This window comes from Mixophyes fleayi, chromosome 5, assembly GCF_038048845.1.
Source record: "Mixophyes fleayi isolate aMixFle1 chromosome 5, aMixFle1.hap1, whole genome shotgun sequence".
Classification (NCBI taxonomy): Eukaryota; Metazoa; Chordata; class Amphibia; order Anura; family Limnodynastidae; genus Mixophyes; species Mixophyes fleayi.
In genome coordinates, this window is record NC_134406.1 from 115,872,568 (window position 1) to 115,897,223 (window position 24,656).

The 24,656-nt window shown below is 42.3% G+C and overlaps 1 protein-coding gene across 1 annotated transcript in view; it reads left to right on the forward strand.

Annotated features, from left to right (window-relative positions):
- The window catches only part of SDHA (succinate dehydrogenase complex flavoprotein subunit A), an 82,562-nt gene that overhangs the window by 16,071 nt on the left and 41,835 nt on the right, over window positions 1-24,656 (forward strand). The window contains exons 2-5 of the mRNA XM_075212745.1: window positions 7,699-7,788; window positions 15,383-15,544; window positions 16,744-16,887; window positions 24,282-24,446. Of these exons, the coding sequence (XP_075068846.1) occupies window positions 7,699-7,788; window positions 15,383-15,544; window positions 16,744-16,887; window positions 24,282-24,446 (561 nt within the window). The remainder of the gene's footprint in view (window positions 1-7,698; window positions 7,789-15,382; window positions 15,545-16,743; window positions 16,888-24,281; window positions 24,447-24,656) is intronic.

The following is a 24,656-nucleotide window of genomic DNA, read 5'->3' on the forward strand; positions in this document are numbered from 1 at the left end:
TATAAGACTGGAGTTTTCATTCATTTGTTTTTTCGAAAAATGGTATGTGTGTTGGTAATAGTACATTGTATGTAGTATTTTACCATGTAGGAAATTGGATGTGTAGAAACTTCATGACTGGTACACTGTTATATTTAATGTTCTTCTGCTTCAAGGAATTTACCACAGTAGATCACTTATGTCTTTTTAATCCTTGTGCTCCGTTATTTCTAAAAATATAACCGTTCATGGTTGTGACAGGATGGACCGCCTATGCCACCTTATCTGTTGTTGCTGGGAACCATCTGGGCTTGCTTTGCCACTGTTCCCTTTCTTTATCCCAATTGTGCCCTCTAACCGCAGTAGGAGAGGCTTAAGCTGCTGCCACCACTGGACTCCTTAATGGCATCCAGAAACTCGTTCCTACTGGGTAACTGTCGCTGCTAGTGAACCCACTTGCTGGTGTACCCCTGACCTCTTTCTATAGATCAGGGTTACTGTGGATGGATCCCCTCTGGCCTATCACACTGGCCAGAGCTGCTGGGTAGCGGGCAGAGCAGAGGTACTGGAAAGCCGGGTCCAAACCGCAGAATACCTGGAAAAGGATTAGATTTGGGTCTAATTTGAAGGTCACAGGAAAAACGGCAGGGAAGAAGTTGTCAAAGCAGGATCTTGAAGCAAATGATGCTTGTTCGCTCAAGTTTCCTGATAAGGACAGTTCACACTGGTTGAAGGTACCAGTGATCAGAAAGTCAGATGGAACAATGATACATTTCAGTACAAACCGGTGCTGTTTTATACAGTTTTGGACACAGCCTAGCAGGGGGTAAGCCAGCCCCCTGAACTCTTTGCTGGCCCCAAGAAGTCTGAGTGATTTTTATTATCAGGATGCAATATACTTCCCCAAACATGGATTTAAATGCAATTTATACTTAACACACTTTACATTAATCTGCTACATCCCAGAGCCTTCTGTGTGCATTATTTGGACAAGATCTGAGATGCATGATACAAGCCACACAAACAGAGAGGCAGCGGCGCAGCCTGCTGTGTGTACAGACTGATCAAACGTGTTGGCCACTGAGATGAAAAGGTCTAATTAACATGAGGGACTTTCTTTAGATAAGTTATACAAATCCAGTCATGACATGCTGTCTCAGAAGTTACAAATCAATATCTCAGAAATGAAGGGATTTCCTATACAAAGTGCCACACGATATCTATAATATAAATGCTTAGTGGCGTGTGTTAGTCTGTCTGTCTGTGTGTGGAAAAAATAAAACCAAGCTGCAGTGCCACCTACTGGGCGGAGTTATACACTGACCTACTAAATTTTTAGGGGCATATTCAATTACGATCCCGATCCACGGGATCGCGCCGGAAACGGCCACGAATCTAATCCGCGGTACCGCATTAACAGGGCTGCGTACGAAAAGCGGCGTTAATGCGGTACCGTATTAACGGCCGTGCTGCGCATTTTCCGCGGTAACGCGTGTTACCGCGGATCGGATCGTAATTGAATATGCCCCTTAGTGTGTGTGGAAAATAAAATTAAGAAAAGGCTGAAATTTGGTATACTAAGATGTTTTTTAATTTGTGAATTTAATTTGTTAATTGTTAAAAGTGTTTATAAAGATTTAAAAAAAATATATATATATTTCTTGAAGGAGAAGTGACAGTTGGGAGTGGTTGGTGGTTGCCGGGGGTGACAGAGTGAGAGGAGTGTGATACTCAGGACCGATGAGAGAGATCCTTGTGTCTGGATAGACATCTGGATAGATGTGGTGATGAAAATGAAGGATGAGGTGATGGAGAAGAATGTTGAGGTGGTGACATTTGGACAAAACCACGTTAATAATGGGCGCTTTTGTCGGGAAGTAACGCTCTTCCCCTGAGGAGGCCTGGGCTATGGCCCAAATGCATGACAAGAACCTTTTTAACACCTTAAGTAGCTTGATTTGACTAGAATGCATGAGTATCATGCACGGGTTAACTTGTATTAAAATAAGTACATTTCCAATGCACAGTATCAAGAATCGGTACATTTGCAACAATATAAATTGGCACACTGTGCTAATAATTTAAATATATTATTACAAGAAGTTATTTATACGCGATCCAGCCACAGTGGTATTGGGAAATGATGGGTTCTGTGTTTTTTTTTTTCCTTTTCTGAAAAGGAAAGAGAAAATGAAGGGAAAATGTGTGTCCAAGTTAAAACAGAACATAAAGGTTCACATTAAAGTTCAAAATGTTTTTGTACTAGTTTGACAGGATGGACCTCCAATGCCACTTTGTCATGTTGTTGTGGAACAGCTGGGCTTGCCTTGCCACCATTCCCTTTCATTATCCTAGTTGTGCCCCTCAACGCAGTAGGAGGGGCTCTACTGCCACCACCACTAGGCTTCTTCACCGGCACCTAGAACCACCTAGATGAACTTTTGGGTAACTCGCAATGCTAGTGTATCCCCTTGCTGGGCACATTGGCTGGTACACCTGGCCTCTTCCTTCAGATCAGGGTTTCTGTGGATGGTTTCCCCTGGCCTCTCACAATGGCCAGAGCTGCAGTGTAGGGGGCAGCGCGTTGGTAATAGATGCTGAGTCCCAACCTCCGAACAGATGGATAACGGATTAGATTGGTCTAATCTGTAGGTCACAGGATTTACAGCAGGTGAGTAGGTGTCAAAGCAGGATCCTTAAGCCGTGTTGTTTATTAACTAAAGAAGTCCTTAGACATACAGTTACATGTTGGTTTGAGGTACTAGCGATCATCCAGAAGTTACAGGTGGAATAATACAATACATGGTTTAAACAGCTCTTTCTATACAGCTTTGTACACATAGCCTGGCAGAAGGTAATGTGATGCCAGGTATGAAGGGGGCTACAAGTCTGAGATATTACATCAGAAATTTAGCATCAGGATGTATTCTTCTCTAGACTTGAGATAAGGCAATTTTAAACCTTAACAAAATTTACCCCAAGCTGTGATTTCCCAAATCACTTGCTGTTTACATTGTTCATAGGTTTTCTATCTTTCTAAGGCACAGGATGAAAAAGCTACACAGAATAGAAAAGTAATGACCCCCTGTTGTGCATTCAGACTAAAAGGATATGTTGGTCAATCTGAGATGAAAAGACTTGGCATGGGATTTCCTTCCTTCAGAAGTTACAAAAACAACTTTCGGCCTTTTCCAGTTCATTGGCAATCGTATACATTTGTGCACTGCAGCATTAATTAAAATTAGTTTACACAATAAGTTATCTATAAGTGATACAGCTTTTTTCATAAAAACTTGTAGAAAGCTTTCCAATCACTGTGAGAAAGCGCACCTTGACTTTGTGCACATCAGAGATTCGAGTAGATTTTAACATAAGAAAGCTTTTACTAAACTAGTCTGTACTTGAGCAAACTTGCAAACAGGCATTTTTCAATAAGTTCTCCATTTTTTTATAAACAAGGAAGATGGAAGTATTTTATAGTCCCTTGGCTGTAGAGAAATAAGCATACTGGCTTTCATACTCTTGCATCGAGGCACCAAAACTTAGAATTTCACTGTCCTAAACAAGTTCCTTGACTAGAAGGGATGTTTATTTAGGTACTGCACAAACCTACTACAGACAACCTGTGCTTTCATAGATTATTAGCCCTACAGTTATTTCCCCTACTGTGAACTCTCCAGCTCATTGTAAGATAAAGCACCCTGAGCAGTACAGTACTAATCAATGTTAACACCATTTGCTTGCTAGTACTTCCTTTGGGTTCATCTAGTGTCCATAATCCCTTTAAATAGCAGCTGTTTTTGACACAGTTGATCACCTTTTGTTCACTGCCCTATCTTGATTTCCCCCCCCTATGTTTCAAGTCATTTTATTATAGTTGTCTTTGATAGCTGTACATAATCTGGTTTCCTGTTTTCAGCTTGGATGCTGCAGGGATATGTGCTTATTTCCCTTCTATTCCCTTCTCTTCTTTGCATATCATTCAACAGTTTTGAATTTAAATATCCTCTCTGTTAATGACATCCACACTTTAAATAACCTCCCTCCCCCACTTCTAATTAGCCAGCATTGAATGTGTTTCTGGCACTTTAAAAATACTCGTATACCGGTCGCCATTTTAAATGACGTCAAATCAGGCTGCTGTTATTACTGCTGCTCGTGATTTTATTACCACACTGCCGGGGACTTCTTTTGTCATTCTTAAGGTCAGTCAGTATTTATTGGGTGTCGGGCTAGTCAGTTTCGTCTATTTTTGTTCGTCCTACTGACTGTCTCTTTCATCAGCTCCGTAAATTCGTACCCCACCCTTCTGGAGTGTAGGTGGAAACTGGAGCGCCCGGAGAAATCCCACGCAAATAAACTCCACACAGATAAGGCCAAGAAATGTAGATGAAAGCAACCCTGGAGGAACATTGTTTAACAGGATAACACAAAACATTGAATATGCTGTCTCTCCGATGGCAAGATCTTGAGAAAGGGCTAATACTGCTGTTTAAGTATTTTGGATCAGTTATTACAGAGGGTAATATGAGAGAAGAAAAAAAGACTAGAGTAGCAGCAGGTAACAGGAGCTACCTAGCTCTGCAGAAATTATTTAACACACAGATCCTTAGTAGAAACTTAAAGCTGAATATCTGCCATGCTGCAGTGAGGCCAGTAGTGACCTATGGCTTAGAAGCCTGGACAGTAATCACCTATGATGAAGAAATCCTGAGGAGATGGTAGAGGAAGGTATTAAGGAGAACTTGTCCTATACATGAGGAAGACCTTTGGAGAATCCGAAAGAATGATGAACTGAGGGCTCTTTATAACAGCCCTCGGTTATTATTTAGTATATTTACTAAACTGCGGGTTTGAAAAGTGGAGATGTTGTCTATAGCAACCAATTAGATTCTAGCTGTCATTTCGTAGATTGCACTAAATAAATGAGAACTAAAATCTGGTTGCTATAGGCAACATCTCCACTTTTTTAAACCCACTGTTTAGTAAATATACCCCATAGTATCTGAAATAGATACAAATAGGCTCAGATTGCTAATTCATGTGATAAAGATGCAGATGAATGTGTTCAGCGGGAACCCAGGAGGACTACATCAGAGAGGCATGTCCAGGACTAAGCGGTTGGATGATGTTGAGATTTAAGGAAACTTAGGAAGATCATAGCAAGAGTATTGGGCTGGAATTGTTCAAGGTGCCAGGGCCCTTCATGTGCTGTAGAGTCAAGGAAGAGGGGGATAAGGGGGTATTGGCAAGGAAGGATCCAGGTGAATGAATTGGGTAGTAAGCTCCCAGAAGCTATGGTGGTAAGGATTATTGTATTGATGCCATGAACGTTTTTCCATTTTAGAGGTCACTTTTGATTATTGCTTGTCATATTCATTTTTTAAAAATATTTTTTTAAACCAGTCCTGGGAAACCAGTATTCGATTGCTCCCTATCTTCTTTCAGTCTACCAAAGACTTGGGGGTAGATTTATCAAACCTAATAAAGGAAGAGGTTTCTAGCTACCATTTTTCTAGTGCATTTTAGAAAATGATAGCCAGAATCTGATTGCTTTGTAATGTTGCAGGCTAAATATAGTATTAATGGCATTATAAATATAATTTAAACTACTAAGGAGAAAAAGGAACTAGGAGTCACTATTTCAAGTGACTTTAAAGGCAGGTAAGTAATAAGAAAGGCAAGGGGAGAGGAATCTGTAGCAGAAAGAAGTAATAATGCCACTGTGTAGATCATTGGTACGGCCTCCTCTAGAATGCTATGTTCAATTTTGGAGACCTTATCTCCAGAAGGAAACAAATACATTAGAAACTGTACAAAGAATGGCAACTAAAATCGTGCATGGCCTACAGCACAGAACTTACCCGGAAAGACTAAAAGATCTTAATATGTATAATTTGGAGCAGAAAAGGTAAGAAGAAGGGGCATGATAGAAACTTTCAATTATATCAAGGGTTTTAACAAGGTACAAGAGGGAAACATTCTTCAAAGGAAGAGAAATATTAGAACACGATGACTTTGATTGTAAAATGCACCTGTACCTAGGTACCCGTTGCCTTACTGTTTTTCACCTTTGTGCCTTGTAAAAATCAATAAAAAAAATTCTTTAAGTAGAGCGAAAAAAAACAACCAAAAACACGAGGACATGCAGTGAAACTGGAGGTAGTATATTCAGAGGATATTTGAGAAAAAACTACTTCACAGAAAGGATAGTTGGTAAGTGGAATAACCTCCCATCAGAGGTGGTTGAAGCTAATACAGTGGAGTAATTTAAACATGCTTGGGAGAAAAAGAAGGCTATCCTTACAAAGAATAAAGGATCAAATAGGGTTGAGGTCACCATAGGATTAAAAATTGGGCAGACCAGATGTGCCAAGCGGTTCCTATCTGCTATCAAATTCTATGTTCCTTCAAGTGATCCTTGAAGAATCTCTTCAGGGAAGCATCCCACACTCCATAGCTACACAGTTCTGCCAGTCTTTTCTTCTTCACCCTTAACTGTGTACTATATAGAACAATATATTTCCTACTCTAGCATATTATCCTTCGTCTGTGTCCCAACAAGAACCAGATGTGGAGCCAGTTCACTCACCTGATCACTTATAAGGCTGGGTACACAGTACAGAAAGCTTCATCCGGTGAGACATCTTTAATGATTTTACAAACGTTAGAAGAAAAAATGTCCCGATCAGCATACCGATTCATGTGTACAAACTGTACACGTTTTCCATGATTTACCTTCAAATCTGTGCTCTTCATCTGTCATAACCATTGGCTGAAAAGATTGTGATTCTGCACACTCCATATAGATCTATGAACACTACTGGTCGTGAGTGCATACACACTTCAGAATTGGAACGACATTGTTCCATCGTTGAAGATTTTTTTTGGTCTGATTTAAAAATCAAATCAAACGATACGACTTACTTTGGAATGATAATCGTTCAGCGTTGCAGTGTGCACACTGTGATATCAGGCCGAACGTTTGTTTATCATTTGATTGGCCTGATAATCGGCTGAAAACACTAGTATCTACCTAGCATTTTTCTATGTACAATTCTAGACTAATTTTATGTGACTAAGCCTTTGCTCAAAAAATGCAATTGTGCTTTTTAAAGTCAGGACTCTCAATCTATTTGCCTCCAGAGGTGTTCTGTAGTGTGATACTATATTGTAATCCAAGTATATATGTTTTGTGTTGCATCAATTACACTGTTTAAACAGAAGAAAAACTGTTTAAAAATATACCTCACTTCAAGGGGTTGTCTGCATTTAGCTGACTCATATTTGATATTATAATTTTGGTCAGCTCATCAAAGAAATTACTCTGCTTCTATGCAGTAAGCTGTGGGTAATGGCTGTAAAGTTACCAATACATTTGCACAAGAAAATATTCTTTGCTTCAATTGGAAACGCAAAAGGATAGGAATGTTCATTTAGTAGGTTGTCAGCCAAGATGCCTCCCTAAAACTGTATTTCTTGTGGATAACTTTAAGAGTAATTTATGTGCATGTCAGTTTTTACATATCTTTCCCAATAATTAACCCAATATTTAACACTAAACCTGTAAATAATTTTCAATTGCTGAGACTTGCTTCTACTTGTGTTTTACCTTACTTATTTAAGCAGTGAAGAGGAAACAAATTCTTGTGCTTTAATGTGTATCTGTGAAAATATTGATTTGCAAAATAGTAATGTGTTTACATGTTTGTGTTTCAGAAATGGGCTACAGCTTCCTCTGCAGTATCAAGGGCCTTCCACTTCACTGTCCGTGGAAAAAAGGATGCATCTGCTAAAGTTTCTGATTCGGTAAACTTGTCTTCCTAGAAAACTTTTCTCTTTTTTTTTTTTTTTTTCTCACAAACACATTTTTTGTTTAAAATGATATACAATTTTCCAAAGCTATAAAATGTAATATGCTACATTTAACAGCATAGTGTGTTCCACAAATCATTTTCCTTTTATTATTTTAACACTTCACCCCTCTTAAAATGTGGTCTGTTTTCATATGCAAAACCGTTTTAGAAATGGGTGTACTTTTTCATATGTGTGTGTATATATGTATATGCATGTTCTACAACGGTATGTAATTAATGATGAAACATGAAAGATGGTGGCTTGGACACCATGCTGGCTGCTTTTCACAGGAGCTCCATGCACCGAGTGTTATATCTTCCTCATTTTTGGAGATACCTGCTCCCTATTGCAATTTGCCTGCCCTTGTTCAATCGAGGAAGCTGTGGTGCCAGGGACAACGCTGGTGAGCCCGTTGAATATAACACCTTTGGGCGACGGAATCCGCGGCCTGCTTGGTTGCCCACATCTACACTGCTACAGTCTGGAGTCTAGGACCTAGCTAACCTTGAGGCAGTCATCAGTCGGTGTCTGGCCCCCCATCGCTACTGGCGGATTATGCAACACAAACCCTAGCATCTGTATTGTGGCCTTGGCAGTAGAGTCTGGAGTCTGTTGCCCGCTCCCAGACTTCACACTGTTCCAGATGTCCACTTTAGAGCCTGTCTCCATTTCTTGTGCTGCCTCCATCAATCTTGGAGCTGTTCTGGTGCTGAGGGCCTACCTCCGGTCCTGGTGCCTCATCCTCCAGTGTCTGCGGTGCCACAGACACCTCATTTCCGGCGGGCGGAGCTAAGCGCACATAGCAGCGCTGAATAGGTCCGGAACAGCGCCCACATGTGAAGAACCAAGAGGGGACGTGGCATAGCCAGAGCTCAGTGTGGAGTGAGGATCCTAAAGCTCATCAATTTGAGCTAGATTAGCTGACTGCCCAACTACTGACTCGAAGACGCACAGGCAGGACATAGTTAGTGTTGACTTACCGGGATCCCACATCACTGGAGCGTTGACTCCAGTATACAGTCCTGGCACAAAACAGTTGCGTTCACTCTGTGGAGCTGTACTATTCATTCTGTACATAGGGGCTGCTCTCAGCTCTGCACCCGTTCTTCTTGACGGCACACACTCTGCAAGTATACCCTAACAATGTACGGTGCATTAGCACTATAGTGGACACTTACTACCTAGTGGTCAACCGGTACTGGTACAACGCAGATCTCATTTCTACAACAGTCCTCACTTATTAATCTAGGAGAGAGGAAGCAGAACATATGATTCTAACTCATTGACCTGCCAGTTCTTTCCTGCACACAATCTGCTTTTGTATTAATGTTCATGAAGTATGTTTGCTTTGTAATGCTGGCTTTTCCACCCATGTTGCACTACATGTGATTATCTTCGATTCTACAGTCATTCCGTCTGAGCGAACCGAACCTTCGCTCTGTTCACCTGCTAAAGCTGAACTGTACGTAGCCATGCCTACTAAGAAGAATAAGCCTCTAACCTCTCGCTCCTACAATCCGCTTTCAACCAAAAGCTCCCTCTGAAGGAATCTTCCCCGTCCAGCATGGACCGGCCCCAACCTGCAGTGATCCCAGATGCTGTTGCCTTTTCCCCTCCTCCGCCTTTATCTGCCACAGGCCCAGAGGTTAGGCTGGATGCTCCACTCACTGCCCGTACTTTACACCAAATGTTAACTGCCCTGAGAACAGACCTGTTTAATGAACTATCAGTGGCATTGGGTGGTGTGAGAACTGATATTGCGGAGCTGGGAGAACGCACAGACCACCTTGAGTCTAAAATGGGGGAATTGGTTGCTTTGCATAATTACCTATGTACATCCCATGACCAGCTACAAAGTGAAGTATCCCTTTGGAAAGATAAGGTGGCAGACTTTGAGTACCGCTCACGCAGGTATAATATCAAAATAAGAGGCAACCCAGAATCTGTTTCGAGCTCTGACCATCAAAATTAAGTCATGTCTTTGTTTGGGAAATGACTGCATGTAGCAGAAGACAAGGACCTCCTGATTGATTGCATCTATTGATTGCCCCGCCCTCTCTGAGGTAGCCAGCCAGCCAAGGGATATTCCTTAGAGTTCACTTTTCTACCGCCAAGAAGGCTATCCTCCTGTGCTGTACGGAATGATGACAACACGGTCAAACTTGGTAATCTACAACTATTTCAGAACCTCTCCTTGAAGACCATCAAAAAAGACGCTCCTTACAACCAATCGCAACAGTTTTACGAGCCAGTGCTATCCTTTATCGTTGGGGCTTCCGGTTAAACTGTTGATTCACTGAGACGGATCCACCTGTGTCGTCATCTCATCGCAAGCGGGTTCTAAGTTATTGGAGGAATGGCAAATTTCTCCTTAATCAGGCCCAGCTCCACAGAAATCTCTGCATCGTACGGAATGGTCCCAAGTTCAGAAGGACTAGATAGTATCATTTTTTTTTTTCTTTTCTTTTCATCATGCCCTCATCTTAGACTGGGTGAGTATATTTACTCCTTTAGTGTTATGCTTATGATATTGGCCGTTTTGCCACCCTTTCATTTTTTATTTTTTTTTAAACTTTTTATTATAAACAATCTTTTTTCAAGAGAAAAGGCATTACAGAATTTCGAGAGGTTAATCAGTAATACATAACACGTGTTTACATACAACAGGACACTTAAACACTCTCATCTCTCCTACTCTGGAGATAATTGTATATTTATCTGACACAGTAATGATGTTTTAACATTTCAAAATTGTAGGGTATAGGGGGGGGGGGGGGTGGTATACAGGGACCAGAGGGAGGGATGGGCCACCCTTTCATTTTAAACATGTTCGTATAACATAACTCTCATCTGTTTACTTTTCTCACCCAGCCTCCCTTGGTTGGGGTTGCCTCTGAGCGCCAGTGTTCAGACCTCACTTTCCGATGAGGGCAGGACATATTATATTTTCCAGTTTGTTGTTTTCTGTTATGCGTAAATTTACTTTTCATCTATGTTCAGTATCTGTTAAATGTTACACTATCTAATTTTTATATTACAGTTTGACACTCTGACTATATCTATCGTGCTGCTCCTTGTCCTCAAATTAATTGCAATTTACCAATTAACGTTGGGGAGGATTTTTTTGGTTCTCCCCTCCACTTTTGACTGGGTTTTAGCATGGGCAGCTTCCAGCTTTTCCACCACCCCCACATGTTACCTACTTTGCCACTGCCTCTCCTCTGTGGCAAATACTGTAGCCTAGCAGTTCCCAAAGTGTGCTCTGTGGTACAATAATAGGGTTTTAACTTGTACATTTGGTAACAAGTATCTGATGACTGCCTTTTGGTGTGGCTCCCAGGGGTGCCACAGCGCTGTTACAGTGATGCCATAGCCAGGTGGGGAAACACCAATCCGGCGGCGCCCGGGACCCAGCATCCTTCTCCCTTCTCGCTTGTCACTAAATGTCGGGAGTGACGTCCGACATATTCAGTGAGAAGCGGCAAGAGAGGAGGATGCTGGATCCCGGGCGCCGACAGATTGGTAAGAAGACAGAAGAAATAGAATAAAGAAGGCCAAGAATGGTAAGTAAAGAAACAGAGCGGAAATGGTGATGGGAAACAGCAATGGAGGGGCAAAAGAATGTAGGAGGGGCGCAGAGTGAGGGGATGAAGGAGGGGCGCAGAGTGATGAATTTTGTATATGTTGTTTTATTTTGTTTGATCTTATTCCTCTGAATATTAGCTGTAAATTATTCTTTGACAGAAAAATAATTGAAAAAATACAAAAATATTCTTTTCCCTTGGATCTAAGTATATTATTTTTGCAAACAACTTACTAAGTATTTCTGTTCTGACCTAAATACTTATTACGTTATTTTGACCCAACTACTTGTAAAACAGGACTGCGCTGTAATTATTTTGGAGGGGTGCCTTGAAAAATTATGGAGACTCGAAGGGTGCTGCGAGCTTAAAAAGTTTGCAAACCACTGCTCTAGCCCTTCAGGTTAGTTCTGTTTTTTTTTCCCTTTTTTCCTTTTTTTTTTTTATCGCCCCACCCCCTCCCACCCTTTGCTCATGGGACGCCTTCCCTAACAGGTTACCTCCATAAAAATTTTTTCCCCTATTATATAAAACACAGAAAGAAACTAGAAGCTATACATACACTTGCTCTCCCTTCTCAGCACAATGAGATGATCACAACACCAGGTGTGTTCTTCCCCAGATGCAGGCTTGTGTACAAAAAGCAGTCCTAAAAAGGACTCATGGGTCCAAAAGGGAAAGAATTGCCAAACATAGTATAATAATTCACAAAATGAACATTCAAATATCAAGTCCACCACCACCATATAGAAGAAAGTCAGTTTTCCACCATAGATGTCAAGTGTATATGGAAGTCCAACAGTGCTCCTCTACTTCCCAAACACCCCTTAGGGTATATGCTTACTCAACACTGGAGATAATAAACTTCTCAAGATCGAAATTATCCTTTCGTTCCTATGCCCAAATCTTCACTCCATACACTTGTACATGTGGACAGAAGAAATGACGCCAAAAAAGGAAGGGACAATCTTGTGCAATAACTTTTTTTTTCTAAAATTCGGACGTCAGAAATGGTCACATTGGATTACAGATTGGATTGTGTTTCAATTCTCTCCAACACAATCCAATCTGTACCACCGCCATTATTATTTGGAATACTGGTGGATATTCTGTTTACATGCACGGCTGCATATCTTAGTGGAGCACCCCAACGGAATTAATATTTGTTGTACAGTCAAGTCCATAAATATTGGGACATATTTATAGAAACCGTTGTAATTCCTACACCGTTCACCTGATTTAGATGTAAATGCCCTCAAATTAAAGCTGAAAGTCTGCAGTTAAAGCCCATCATATTCGTTTCATTTCAAATCCATTGTGGTGGTGTATAGAGCCCAAAATATGACAATTGTGTCGATGTCCCCTATTAATTTTAAATTTGATCATACTGGAAGCCTTCATTTTAACTTTGGACCCTAAAGTAGATAAATCTCAGACCCTCAGTTCATCTAGTGCAAATGCTTTAGTCAGCCCTTCCCTTGCCTTTCGTAAGCTATTATCAGAACATGATCTCTATGATCTATGGTGGGTCAATTCTCCAGCTGCTAGGGAATACACCTGTCATTCTGCGGTCCACAATTCCTACTTAAGGATCGACCTGATTCTGACTGATAAGTGGACCTTGCAACATAAAGGCTTTGTAAAAATGTCACACATTTCACATGGTCAGACCACACATTGTTAGGTCCTGGAACATCCAACAAACTAGGATCACCACCTAGACCCTGTAGAATGCCATCCTACCTTCTCTCCTCCCTCTCAGAAGCCCTAAAGCTTTATTTACAAACGAACAGCCCAGATAATGCATCTCTGTTTACACTTTGGTGTTCCCTGAAGGCAGTAGTTGCTTTTTTGCACCACGTATGCCTCCCAATCTTTGATGCTGGCAGTTTGGCATCCATTAAGACCCTACTGAGGGATAAAGCCCCTGGCCCGGATGGATGCATAAACTCCCTTTATATCTCATTCAGAGAGACCCTGGCTCCAATTCTTACTGTCTTGTACAATAAAGTGATGAGTGGAAATAGCTTTCCAGTAAAAATGTTAGAGGGGCAGATCAGTATGATCACGAAGCCAGGTAAACATCACTCCGACTGTAAAAATTATAGACCCATTGCCTTACTCAACACAAATTAATTACCACCAGGCTGAACCCATTTCTTCCCCACTCATCCATCCGGACCAAGTGGGATTTATACCTGGTCGCCAGGCATCAGATAATACTAGGCGTATTTTAAATGTGATAGACTTAGTACAGGACTCTGCAGCAGAACTAGTCTTGTTGTCTCTAGATGCGGGAAAAACCTTTGATAGGCTTCACTGGTTATATATGAAAGAAGTCCTAGTTAAATTTGCTTCCAGGGGGATATCATTCATTCTATTTTAACTCTCTACCAAGGATCAACAGCTAGAATTTTTAGTAATGGCTTCCTTTCTCTATCCTTCTCTATCTCAAATGGTACTAGACAGGGCTGCCCTTTATACCCTCTTATGTTCGACCTGGCTATTGAACCCTTGGCCCAAACAATTAGATCAGCACCCGACTCCCCGGGGATCACTCTATACTCATCTTCTCATAAATAATTGTTTGCGGATGATGTGTTCTTGTTTGTCACCAGCCCAGGGACCTTGTTGGCGGTCCTCCAGCTTATACTAGATCGCTATAGTGGCAGCACGGTGGCTAAGTAATTAACACTTCTGCCTCGCAGTACTGGGGTCATGAGTTCAATTACCGACCATGGCCTTATCTGTGAGGAGTTTGTACGTTCTTCCCGTGTTTGCGTGGGTTTCCTCCGGGTGCTCCGGTTTACTCCCCCACTCCAAAACTTATTGGTAGGTTAATTGGCTGCTAACAAAATTGACCCTAGTCTGTGTGTCTGTCTGTATGTGTGTGTTAGGGAATTTAGAATGTAAGCCCCAATGGGGCAGGGACTGATGTGAGGGAGTTCTCTGTGCAGCGCTGTGGTATCAATGGCACTATATAAATAAATAATGATGATGATGGTGCTGCCTTATTTTAAAAACGTAATATCCCCAAATCAGAGGCTTTGCCCATTAACATTCCCATACCCACTCTTGCGCTTCTACAGCAGAAATTCCCTTTTGTGTGGGTACAAAAATCCCTGCCTTACTTGGGCATTCACATTCCTGCCACAACTGCTGATTTATTTGAATCCAATTTTACCCCACACACCTTACTGCATTGGCGAAGAGTTGGATCAATTACGAGGTCCCCTGGCTGGGTCGTATTGGTACTTTTAAAATGATGCTTCTCCCGAGACTGATGTATCTCTTTCGTACCATACCCTATATAGTTCGAAAAAATACATGGATCTATTATACAAACTAATGATAAAATATGTTTGGAAACAGAAATACCCACTTATGGCTAACCAATGTATGAGCCTCTCAAAATGTCAGGGGGGCTTAATGCTTCCCAACCTGGCCCTAACCCAGGAGGCATGTCTATTGTCACATCTCAGGCACTGGTCTCACCCCTTCAACACTAAACCATAGATGGACCTTCTCCCCGGCCTATCCCCTAGTAGACTTGTTGTGAACCCCCCAGTGGTGCTCGCCCAGTACCTACTCACCAACTCCTCTCCATCTCGGATGCTCTGCTGACTTGGGACCGTCTTACGGGTCGTCCTAAACATTTTTTATTCCCTACCCGCAATGTGTTCCTCCAAGCCCACTCTAAACTTATCCCGGACCTTAATATATTTAATTATGCTCAAATTTGTTACTTTGTGGGAGTGGCCATTTTTTCTTGACCCCAAATAACTTGCAAAGTTTTGTTTAATAAAAATTGATTTGGGGGGAGAGGGCAAAAAAACATGAAAAGATGTTTTGGATGACTGAGCAATAATATTCTAATGACAACCTTCTATCTTGCTAAAATTACTGCTACAGTGGCATATGTAACTTTTAACTTTATTTTTTTTCCATTTCCTTCTACATGCCAGATATCTACACAATATCCTGTAGTGGACCATGAGTTTGACGCAGTCGTGGTGGGCGCTGGTGGTGCAGGATTACGGGCTGCATTTGGATTGTCTGAAGCTGGCTTTAATACAGCATGTATATCAAAACTGTTTCCTACCAGATCACACACTGTTGCAGCACAGGTATTCCCTTAAAAGTACTTTATGTGGCTTTGATTTTTAGAACACATTATATATCGTTTTAGTTTTTATTCATCTTTCACAAACCACTTCTCTTGTGAATGTGTGCGGGGCTTGCTTTAAAAACAATCATAATTAAACATTGCATCCTCTACAGTGTGCTTCAGCTGTTTAAGCTCTTTCAGCTGCGTATCTCGTGTCCCATCTCCTGTACACTAATAGGTAGATCACTTTCCTTTCTTGCCCTCGCTCTTTATTGTGCAGTGAGAAATAACATACAGCAATAACTCTTCAAAGTGTGGCGTAAAACGGCCTTGACGGTGTGTAATAGGCTATACTGCTAAACAGCAATCAACCCATGTGTTCCTAGATGTATTCTCTTTATGGCTGTCTTCTGTAATGTGAATTGTTGATAAGATTTGTAGAAATAACCTTTTTCCTTTCTGATAAGTGAGGCTAACATCATGCCTCCCAACACTTTAAAAATAACATTCCGGACAAAATAGGACTGGCTCAAACTGTACCTTAATCGGCCTGACCATACAAATGGTCTCGAGGCCACACTACGTTTCTGGTAGGCAACAAAGTTTTGTGATGTACAGATCAGGCAGTCCTGCCAAAATAGGTACTAACGGGTGTAGACTCTGTATGGAAGGGACAAGTTGAGAAGTTTAGATAGTAATAACCGCAGCACAGTTTGTAGTGTTTCATGAAAAATATTCTTACAAGGAGCCCCTAAAGAAAACCAGAAAATAGAGACGTACCTGTTTAGATTTAGTTAATATGAAAATAAATTTACAGGTGCTCTAATTGCGTAAGGACTTGTATACTACATTTTAATTGCTCTTTAAGCTTAAAATGCTAGAGGTTTTAATTTAGAAAGGGTATCTTAACATCCTTTTATTTTCAAGGGTTTTCATTCCCTGAAATTTGCAGCTTTTAGTTTGGGTACATGCAAATTATTGTCCTGCTTAATATGTTCTCAAAATATCTGTCAATATTTATTCAGCCCACATACATAGTTAATTCGGTTGCTTCTTATGTAGACCAAATTGGCTGCTTCATAGATGGGGATCTTGTGTGCATAGGATGAATTTCACTTTCATGGTTCATTTCCAGCTTTATCTCGAATATTTAAGTTTCTGATTTCCTGTAATTAAGTTTTTTGTTTTTTTTTGTTTTATCATTTAATGTCTTACTAGGGAGGGATAAATGCAGCTTTGGGCAACATGGAAGATGATGACTGGAGGTGGCACTTCTATGACACTGTGAAGGGCTCTGACTGGTTGGGTGATCAAGATGCAATCCACTACATGACCGAACAAGCACCTGCTTCAGTGATCGAGGCAAGTGCAAGGATAGTACTTGTTTTTTTAGTTGATTTCTTCATGTCCATCTGACTCTGTAGTCCTTCAAGTTCTGAAGCTTCTATTTTAGCATAGAGTTGAGGACTTTAAGCTGGATGAAAGCTGGGTGTTCAGTTTTGACCACTGCAGTCAGCAGACATGAAACACTAATGTAAACTTCATTGCGCTGTTACTTGCTAACAACTACAACATTTTTATGAAATTGTTCTTCAGTGTTCTTAGATTTGTCCTTTTTTGCTATGTTGGATGCTTTATCCATAAGTTTTAACAGTGGAGCTGGGGGAAGGGGGGGAGTAGCTCCATACCTACATAAATACATGCCACAGTCAGATTGTGGTAGAAACAACTCACATCATGCACAGTTGAGTAACAAAATGTAATTCCATTAAGTTGAGCAGTGTAGATAAATTTAAGCTTATTTGAAAATTGGCATTTACACAGAATATTTATAATGTTTGCACCCGAGGAGACAAGGCTAACATATTATAGCTTACCTGTACCCAATGCATGTATGCAAACTTTTGCTGAATGTTGCCAAGAAAAGTAGGAAATTCAGTTTAGTCCATAAATAAATTTATTCAGACACCTGGAGTCCTCTTGTAGCTGCTGATATTCTCTTGCACAAAGTAATGTCCAGCGGAACAAAATGTGAATAGGTATTTTGATGCTGTAAAATGAAATTTCTTGTAGTTCACACATCAGATGCAAAGTATCCTTTTAGACCTAAATAAGTGTTTAAAGCCCCCTACACTTTTCCAATTCAAAATGCTCATACAGTATTCTCTTACAACACATTACTTTATGTAGCCAACAAAATGTACAGACTGTCATTCAAAATGGTTGGTGGTAATGAGATATTGGCTTTTTTAATGCAAATGCTCTACAAATGTCTGGTTTGGTTTTTTTTTTTTGCTTAATTGATGTCCACAGAAACATTTCCAGCAACTATATGAGAAAAAATGAAAATTCTATTTCTGTACAACTTTCTGTTGAAGGCCTGCTCTAGGTAGATTCACTGTTAGGGTTTAATTTTAGATTGTGTTCAGCACTCAGTCTGCTACTTCAATTCTCCCAAATTCTTTAATATCCATAAGTTTTAACAGTGGAGCTGGGGGAAGGAAGGGGAGGGGTTGAATATTGGCTCCATACCTACATAAATACATGCCACAGTCAGATTGTGGTAGAAACAACTCGCATCATGCACAGTTGAGTAACAAAATGTAATTTCAGTCATTGCAGTGTGCATTTCAGAGCTGGATAATTGGGATATTAACTCCTGTACCATGTCTACTGATATCTTAACCATGACTATTTTAACTGTTTGCTAGACATTGGTACATAAACTGATGTGAATGAATAAAAAACAAACTACTATCTGTGAAGCCTTGAATAATGTTATCACTATGTAATTCAAGGTTAATAATAAGGGTAAGAAGACTCTAAAATTATATTGCATACTTTGGGGTGATTGACTTCATAAACATTGTTGGTTGCAGGTTTGCCATGAATGAATTATGTAGACCGGCTTATTTTAGTAACTTGATTGGCTAAATAGTGATTACAGAGCCCCTTTCTAGTAATCTTGTCTAGAATATTATCTTCAGACTTTAGTGGCACAGAATCTCCCTCCCCATTGCTATAACATAGTGCATTATTCTGTGTCTGTACCTGGTTATTTAAGCATTGCTAGTTCTAAACTGACACAATCACAGAATCTGCAGAGGCATATAATGTATATGCTATACCTCCCATACATGAAAGCAAAAAAAATGATTTCTCTTTCATCAAGCTGGGGGACACTGCTAACCATGGGGTAGAGTAGGGTAGGGAGGAGTCTGGCACCCAAATAGTTAATCTTTTGCTCCTGACAGGCATATCCCCCTCCCACCCCTTCCCCACAGAACTCAGTTTGAAGTAGGTGCCCTTGGAGTATGGGCTGAAGTTTGAAGAGCTGCACAGTGAACTGAGTTCACTGGGTTTAGGCTTTTTTTTTTTTTTTTTTAGCTGTTGACATAGTGCACGAGTGGCTCTGTGAGACAGAGCGCACTCGTGAGCAGAGAAGGACTGTACAGCAGGGGAGCCGCGGCACCCGCTGACAGATTGGAAACAGTGAGACTTCTCGCAGACACTGCTAGCAGAGTGAGGCGCTACCACAGGCAGTAATCGCCGGTCCTCTTGCCATCCCGGGGGCCATGGAATATACCAAGTCCCCTCCTCAAGGGAAGAGGAGGGGTAACTTGAGCTAATGGTCGCGCTATTCAGTGCTTTGCAGAGGGGAACAGAGGAGCGGATAGCAGCGATTCGGCTCACAGGGAGTGTGTGGAAATTGCTGTCAGTCTGCACAGGTGAAACAGAGAGAGCCAGGGAGGGGGAAGTTAGAAAACCTCCCCCCTCCCCCGCTGAGTGAGCAGGTGGAAGATTCCTTTTGGCGCCAATTTACAAAGGAAGGAAGGACACAGCAGCCATTTGGAGGAGGCACAGCTGCTGGCAAACATCTCCCTGCTAAGTATCATTTATTTTCTCTATATTGCATGGATAGAGAAGTATAATTGTTATGGACATATATATTAAGTAGAGCCTGTATAAAACAACAAAATTTGGCTCTCCTGTGTTGATTCAGAGATGCTGTAATGTGTTAAGACATAATTAGTTAGTATTTCTGATAACTATTGAGTGTTTGTGCTTGTCTGGTTGTTTGTGACTTTGTTTTTTCTCCCAATAATGGCTGATAAAATGAAAGCAACAAGTGCCAAACATATGATCTGTTCAAAGTGTAATGTTAAATTAACCAGTGAACGTCTGGATCAGGGGCTTTGTGCTGGTTGTGCTGTGACAGCTGTAATATTGCAGCCTAAAGACAGCCCTATTCAGGGGACAGAGCCTCCAGAGTGGATGGCAACCTTTTCACAGGGGGTTAATATCCTTGTTGAACCTGTTATCTAAACCAGCAGAGATCCCAGTGGTGGCTATGAGACTTCCATCTACCTCTGAGATGCAACCCCCAGTGAAGTTAAGAGGGGAAATGAGTAGTTCATTACCTCCAAAGGTTGTACAATTTCCTTCCCCGGCACTGCAAGAGTCACCCCACAGTGGGGAGGCAGGTTGGTCGGCAGTGGCTAGAGGTCTTGACCAACTAAACCAATTGCTGGAAAATCCTAGACGTATTCGTAATTATAAAAGACATAGATCAGCTAATACGCTGTTGTCTCTGTCTGAGTCAGAGGGATCCTCGGTGGAGGAAGGTGAATTGTTGGAGGATTCTGATCTTTCATTAATAGAATCAGAAGGAAGCTCCAGGCACCAGGGTATGGACGATCTGGTAAAAGCAGTACGTCAGACCTTGGGGTTTATTGAAATAGAGGAGACGAGGTACTTGGACTGGTCTCTCTTTAAGAAGGCTTCTAAACAGGTGGTCAGGTTCTCTCCCACAGCAAAGCTGAGAGAGATTGCAGAGGCCTCTTGGAAGCATCCGGACAAGAGGTTCACTGTGCCTAGAAAATTTGGTTCATTATATCCTTTACAAGAAGAGGACATGACCAGATGGGAACAGGTGGTGAGAGTAGATGCGCCTGTGGCGAGACTGGTTCGCCAGACCACGCTACCCGTACCAGGAACGGCAGCCCTACAGGATTCGACCGATCGCAAGTTGGAAACTTTTTTGAAATCTGTCTTTACGGCTGCTGGTACAAGCTTCAGACCGGCATTATCTTCGGCCTGGGTAGCAAGGGCTATGGAAGCCTGGACTGGGCAGTTAGAGTCCGCATTACAGGATTCGGAACTGCTCCCCCTGGCCATGCACCTTAAGGAGGCGCCAGGATATATATATAAGGCGGCTCAGAATTCAGCCTCCATATCATCTTCTATTTCTGCTACAGCAGTAGCAGCGAGAAGAACATTATGATTAAGAGCCTGTGATGCGGATTTGGAGTCAAAAAGATCATTAGAATCCATTCCATATACTAGTGGGATGCTATTTGGTCCAGAGTTGGACTCCTGGATCTCACAGGCCTCGGGGGGGGGGGGGGGGGGTTAGTTATTTTAGACAGCGGTGGCACATCTTTTAGAGGCCAGACAGTCGGGTCAAGGGCTGCTGGTGGTAGGAGACAGTCGCTTAGATGAAGGTCATCCTTTTCCTCCACGGCAGCAAGGTCCTCTTCCGCCAAGCTGCCGGATAGACCGACAGCATGACTACCACCCTCCTCTGATAACGGAGGGGGGAGTGGGAGGACGGCTGCTGGGGTTTGCCCAGCAGTGGACAAAGTCCTCAGCGGACAGGTGGGTTCAGGGGATCATGAGAAGGGGTTACATGATAGAGTTGGTGGAGCCTGCTCCACACAGGTTTTTTGTAACCAGTTTACCCCGCTGTCCTCAAAAAAGACAGGCAATGCTCTCTTCTGTCGATTTTGCTTCTTTTAAAGAAGGTTATTGTACAGGTTCCGGAGTACCAAAGAAGGGAGGGGTTTTACTCCAACCTATTCTTTGTACAGAAACCGGATGGTTCATTCAGACCAGTGCTGAACCTCAAGCCGCTAAATCTGCATCTGAGAGTAGATTCTTTCAGGATGGAATCCATGACATTTTTGGGACTAATAATGGACACTGCAGACAGCAGAGTTTTTCTTCCAGAGGACAAGATAAGGTCCTTGATGAAGTGGACAGACAGGGTTCTGTCACACAGGAGGCTGTCAGTAGTCATGTGTATGAAGCTGCTAGGAAAGATGGTGGCATCTTTCGAGACGCTGCCATACAGAAGGATCCACTCCAGATGTCTTCAATGGTACAATCTGAGGAAGTGGTCGGGGTCCTTCCTCTGTTTGGATCGCCAGTGGATGAGGTTATCTTTAGAGACGAGAAAATCCCTCAGCTGGTGGTTGCTAAAGGACAACCTAATAAAGGGCAGATCTTTTGCACCGTGGGCCTGGATCTTCGTATCCACAGATGCCAGTCTGAGTGGTTGGGGGGCAGTGGTCCTTCACCTAAGGAGGCAGGGTCTGTGGTCAAGAGAGACAGTCGGTTCTTCCCATAAATGTGCTTGAACTTATGGCCATCCTGAAAGCACTGCAGAGGGCTCAGGGTGTGTTACAGGGAAGGCCGGTTCGCATCCAGTCCGACAATGCCACGGCAGTGTCATACATAAACAGACAAGGGGGCACCAGGAGTGCAAGAACAATGAGGGTCACGTTTCAGATTTTTGCCTGGGCAGAAAGAAACGTGCCCGTGCTGTCAGCGGTGTTTATCCCAGGGAAACAGAACGTACAAGCAGACGATCTAAGTCGGCACGAAATTCTACCAGGGGAGTGGGCTCTGCATCCGGAAGTATTCCAGTTGCTGGTGGACAAATGGGGACTTCCGGATCGAGACCTGATGGCGTCTAGAGTCAACAGGAAAGTCCCAGAGTTTTGCGCAAGAACAAGGGACCCACTGGCTGTGGCAGTGGACGTCCTAACAATGCCTTGGGACTTCAGGTTAGGATACCTGTTACACCCCCCTCCCCATATCAATGATTCCCAGGGTCCTCCAAAGGGTCAGGCAGGGAGATCGACCATTCATTCTGGTAGCTCCAGCCTGGCCACGAAGGGTATGGTTCCCAGAGATTCTTCTGGTAGCAGTAGGTCAAGGGGTTCGGTTGTCACTTCGAAGAGATCTGCTGACCCAGGGACCGTTCTTGCATCAGAGTCTAGACCGGCTGAATTTAATAGCATGGCTTTTGAATCCAGTCTGTGGAGAGCCAGAGGGTTCTCTGTGAGTGTAGTAGACACTCTCCTAAGAGCCAGGAAGCCAGTTTCGGCTAGGATTTATCACCGCATCTGGCATGTGTATATAATGTGGTGTAAAAAGAAATCTTACAATTCAAAATCCTTTTGTCTGGCTAGATTTCTAGCTTTTTTGCAGGGTGGCTTGGATGTGGATCTCCGGTTGGGAACCTTAAAGGTTCAGGTGTCGGCATTGTCAGTGTATTTTCACAAGACGGCTGGCGGAGATTCCGGATGTTAGAACTTTCTTGCAGGGAGTTCTTCACATCCAGCCACCCTACGTGCATCCTATGGATCCTTGGGATCTTAATTTGGTCCTGGACATGTTGCAGGAGCCTCCATTCGAACCACTTCGCTCAGCGGAATTGCGGTTCTTGACTTGGAAGGCAGTTTTACTGCTGGCTATTGCCTCAGCTAGTTGGGCCTCCGAGCTGGGGGCCTTATCTTATAAAAAACCTTATTTGGTCTTTCATGAGGATAGGGCAGTTTTAAGGACTATTCCATCCTCCCTCCCTAAGGTGGTGTCGGGTTTCCATATTAATCAGGAAATAGTAGTTTCGGTATTCAGAGAGGATCCTCAGGTTAGTGGAACCAAAGGAAGTAAATGTTTAGATGTCGTTAGGGCGTTGCAGATATATGTTAAGAGAGCTGAAAAGATACGTAAGACAGATTCTCTATTTGTGTGATTTGAATTTGCTAGGCGAGGATGGCCTGCGTCTAAGCAATCAATTGCTAGGTGGCTTACCCGAACAATTAGGGAGGCTTATGTCCGTACTAAGCGTCCTGTGCCGAAGCGTATTGTTGCCCATTCTACCCGTTCGGTTGGGGCGTCTTGGGCAGCGCAAAACGGGGCCTTAGCGGACCAGCTTTGCAGGGCAGCTACCTGGTCCTCGGTCCATACTTTCACAAAATTCTACCAATTCAATGTTTTTGCGTCTGAGGACGCCTCATTTGGCCGTACTGCTCTACGTGCGGGGCGATCAGAGCGGTCCCACCCATCAGAGGGACTGCTTTAGTAAGTCCCCATGGTTAGCAGTGTCCCCCAGATAGATGAAAGAGAAAAGAGGATTTATACTTACGATAAATCGGTTTCTCTGATTCCATCTGGGGGACACTGTGTCCCCCCCCCCCTCTTTTCTTTGTTTTGTGTGTGTTTGGTTGATTGGCCTATCTTCCTAGGGCTTTGTTAATCAAACTGAGTTCTGTGGGGAAGGGGCGGGGGGGATATGCCTGTCAGCAGCAAAAGATTAACTATTTGGGTGCCATACTCCTCCCTACTCTACCACATGGTTCGCAGTGTCCCCCAGATGGAATCAGAGAAACCGATTTATCGTAAGTATAAATCCTCTTTTCTCTGCTCACCAATAAGTTTCGGGGGGAGGGATGAAGTGGAGGAGAATGCATCATATGTACAGTGCAGTCTCCAGCATTGGGACTCCCACCATTTAACTGTGTTAAAAGGCAAACAAACACATAATGGAGTAAATTTGGGTTATTTCTCAAAATAAATCCCACTGGAGATTTAGTTATTGTTTTTTTATGTCAACTATTTATTTGACGTTGTTCACTGCATTAATAAATGTACCACTTACTTAAAAATATGCTGTTTCTATGGCACAGCTGGAAAACTATGGGATGCCATTCAGCAGGACAGAGCAAGGAAAGATATATCAGCGTGCTTTTGGAGGGCAGAGTCTGAAGTATGGTAAAGGTGGGCAGGCTCACCGTTGCTGCTGTGTGGCAGACAGGACTGGACATTCATTACTACACACTTTATATGGAAGGGTAAGAAACAAATTAAAGTATCTGGCAATATATGATTTATTTTTTTACTTAACTATATTGATTTATATTTATTAGACTAAAAAGAAATGACTATAAATGTCAATTCAGTAGTTGTTGTTGTTCTGAGAAATGGGTAGTCCAATATTTTCCATAATACAATATGCTAACACCTCAGACTAAATGTTAAATATGTGGTAAACTTAATTCTTC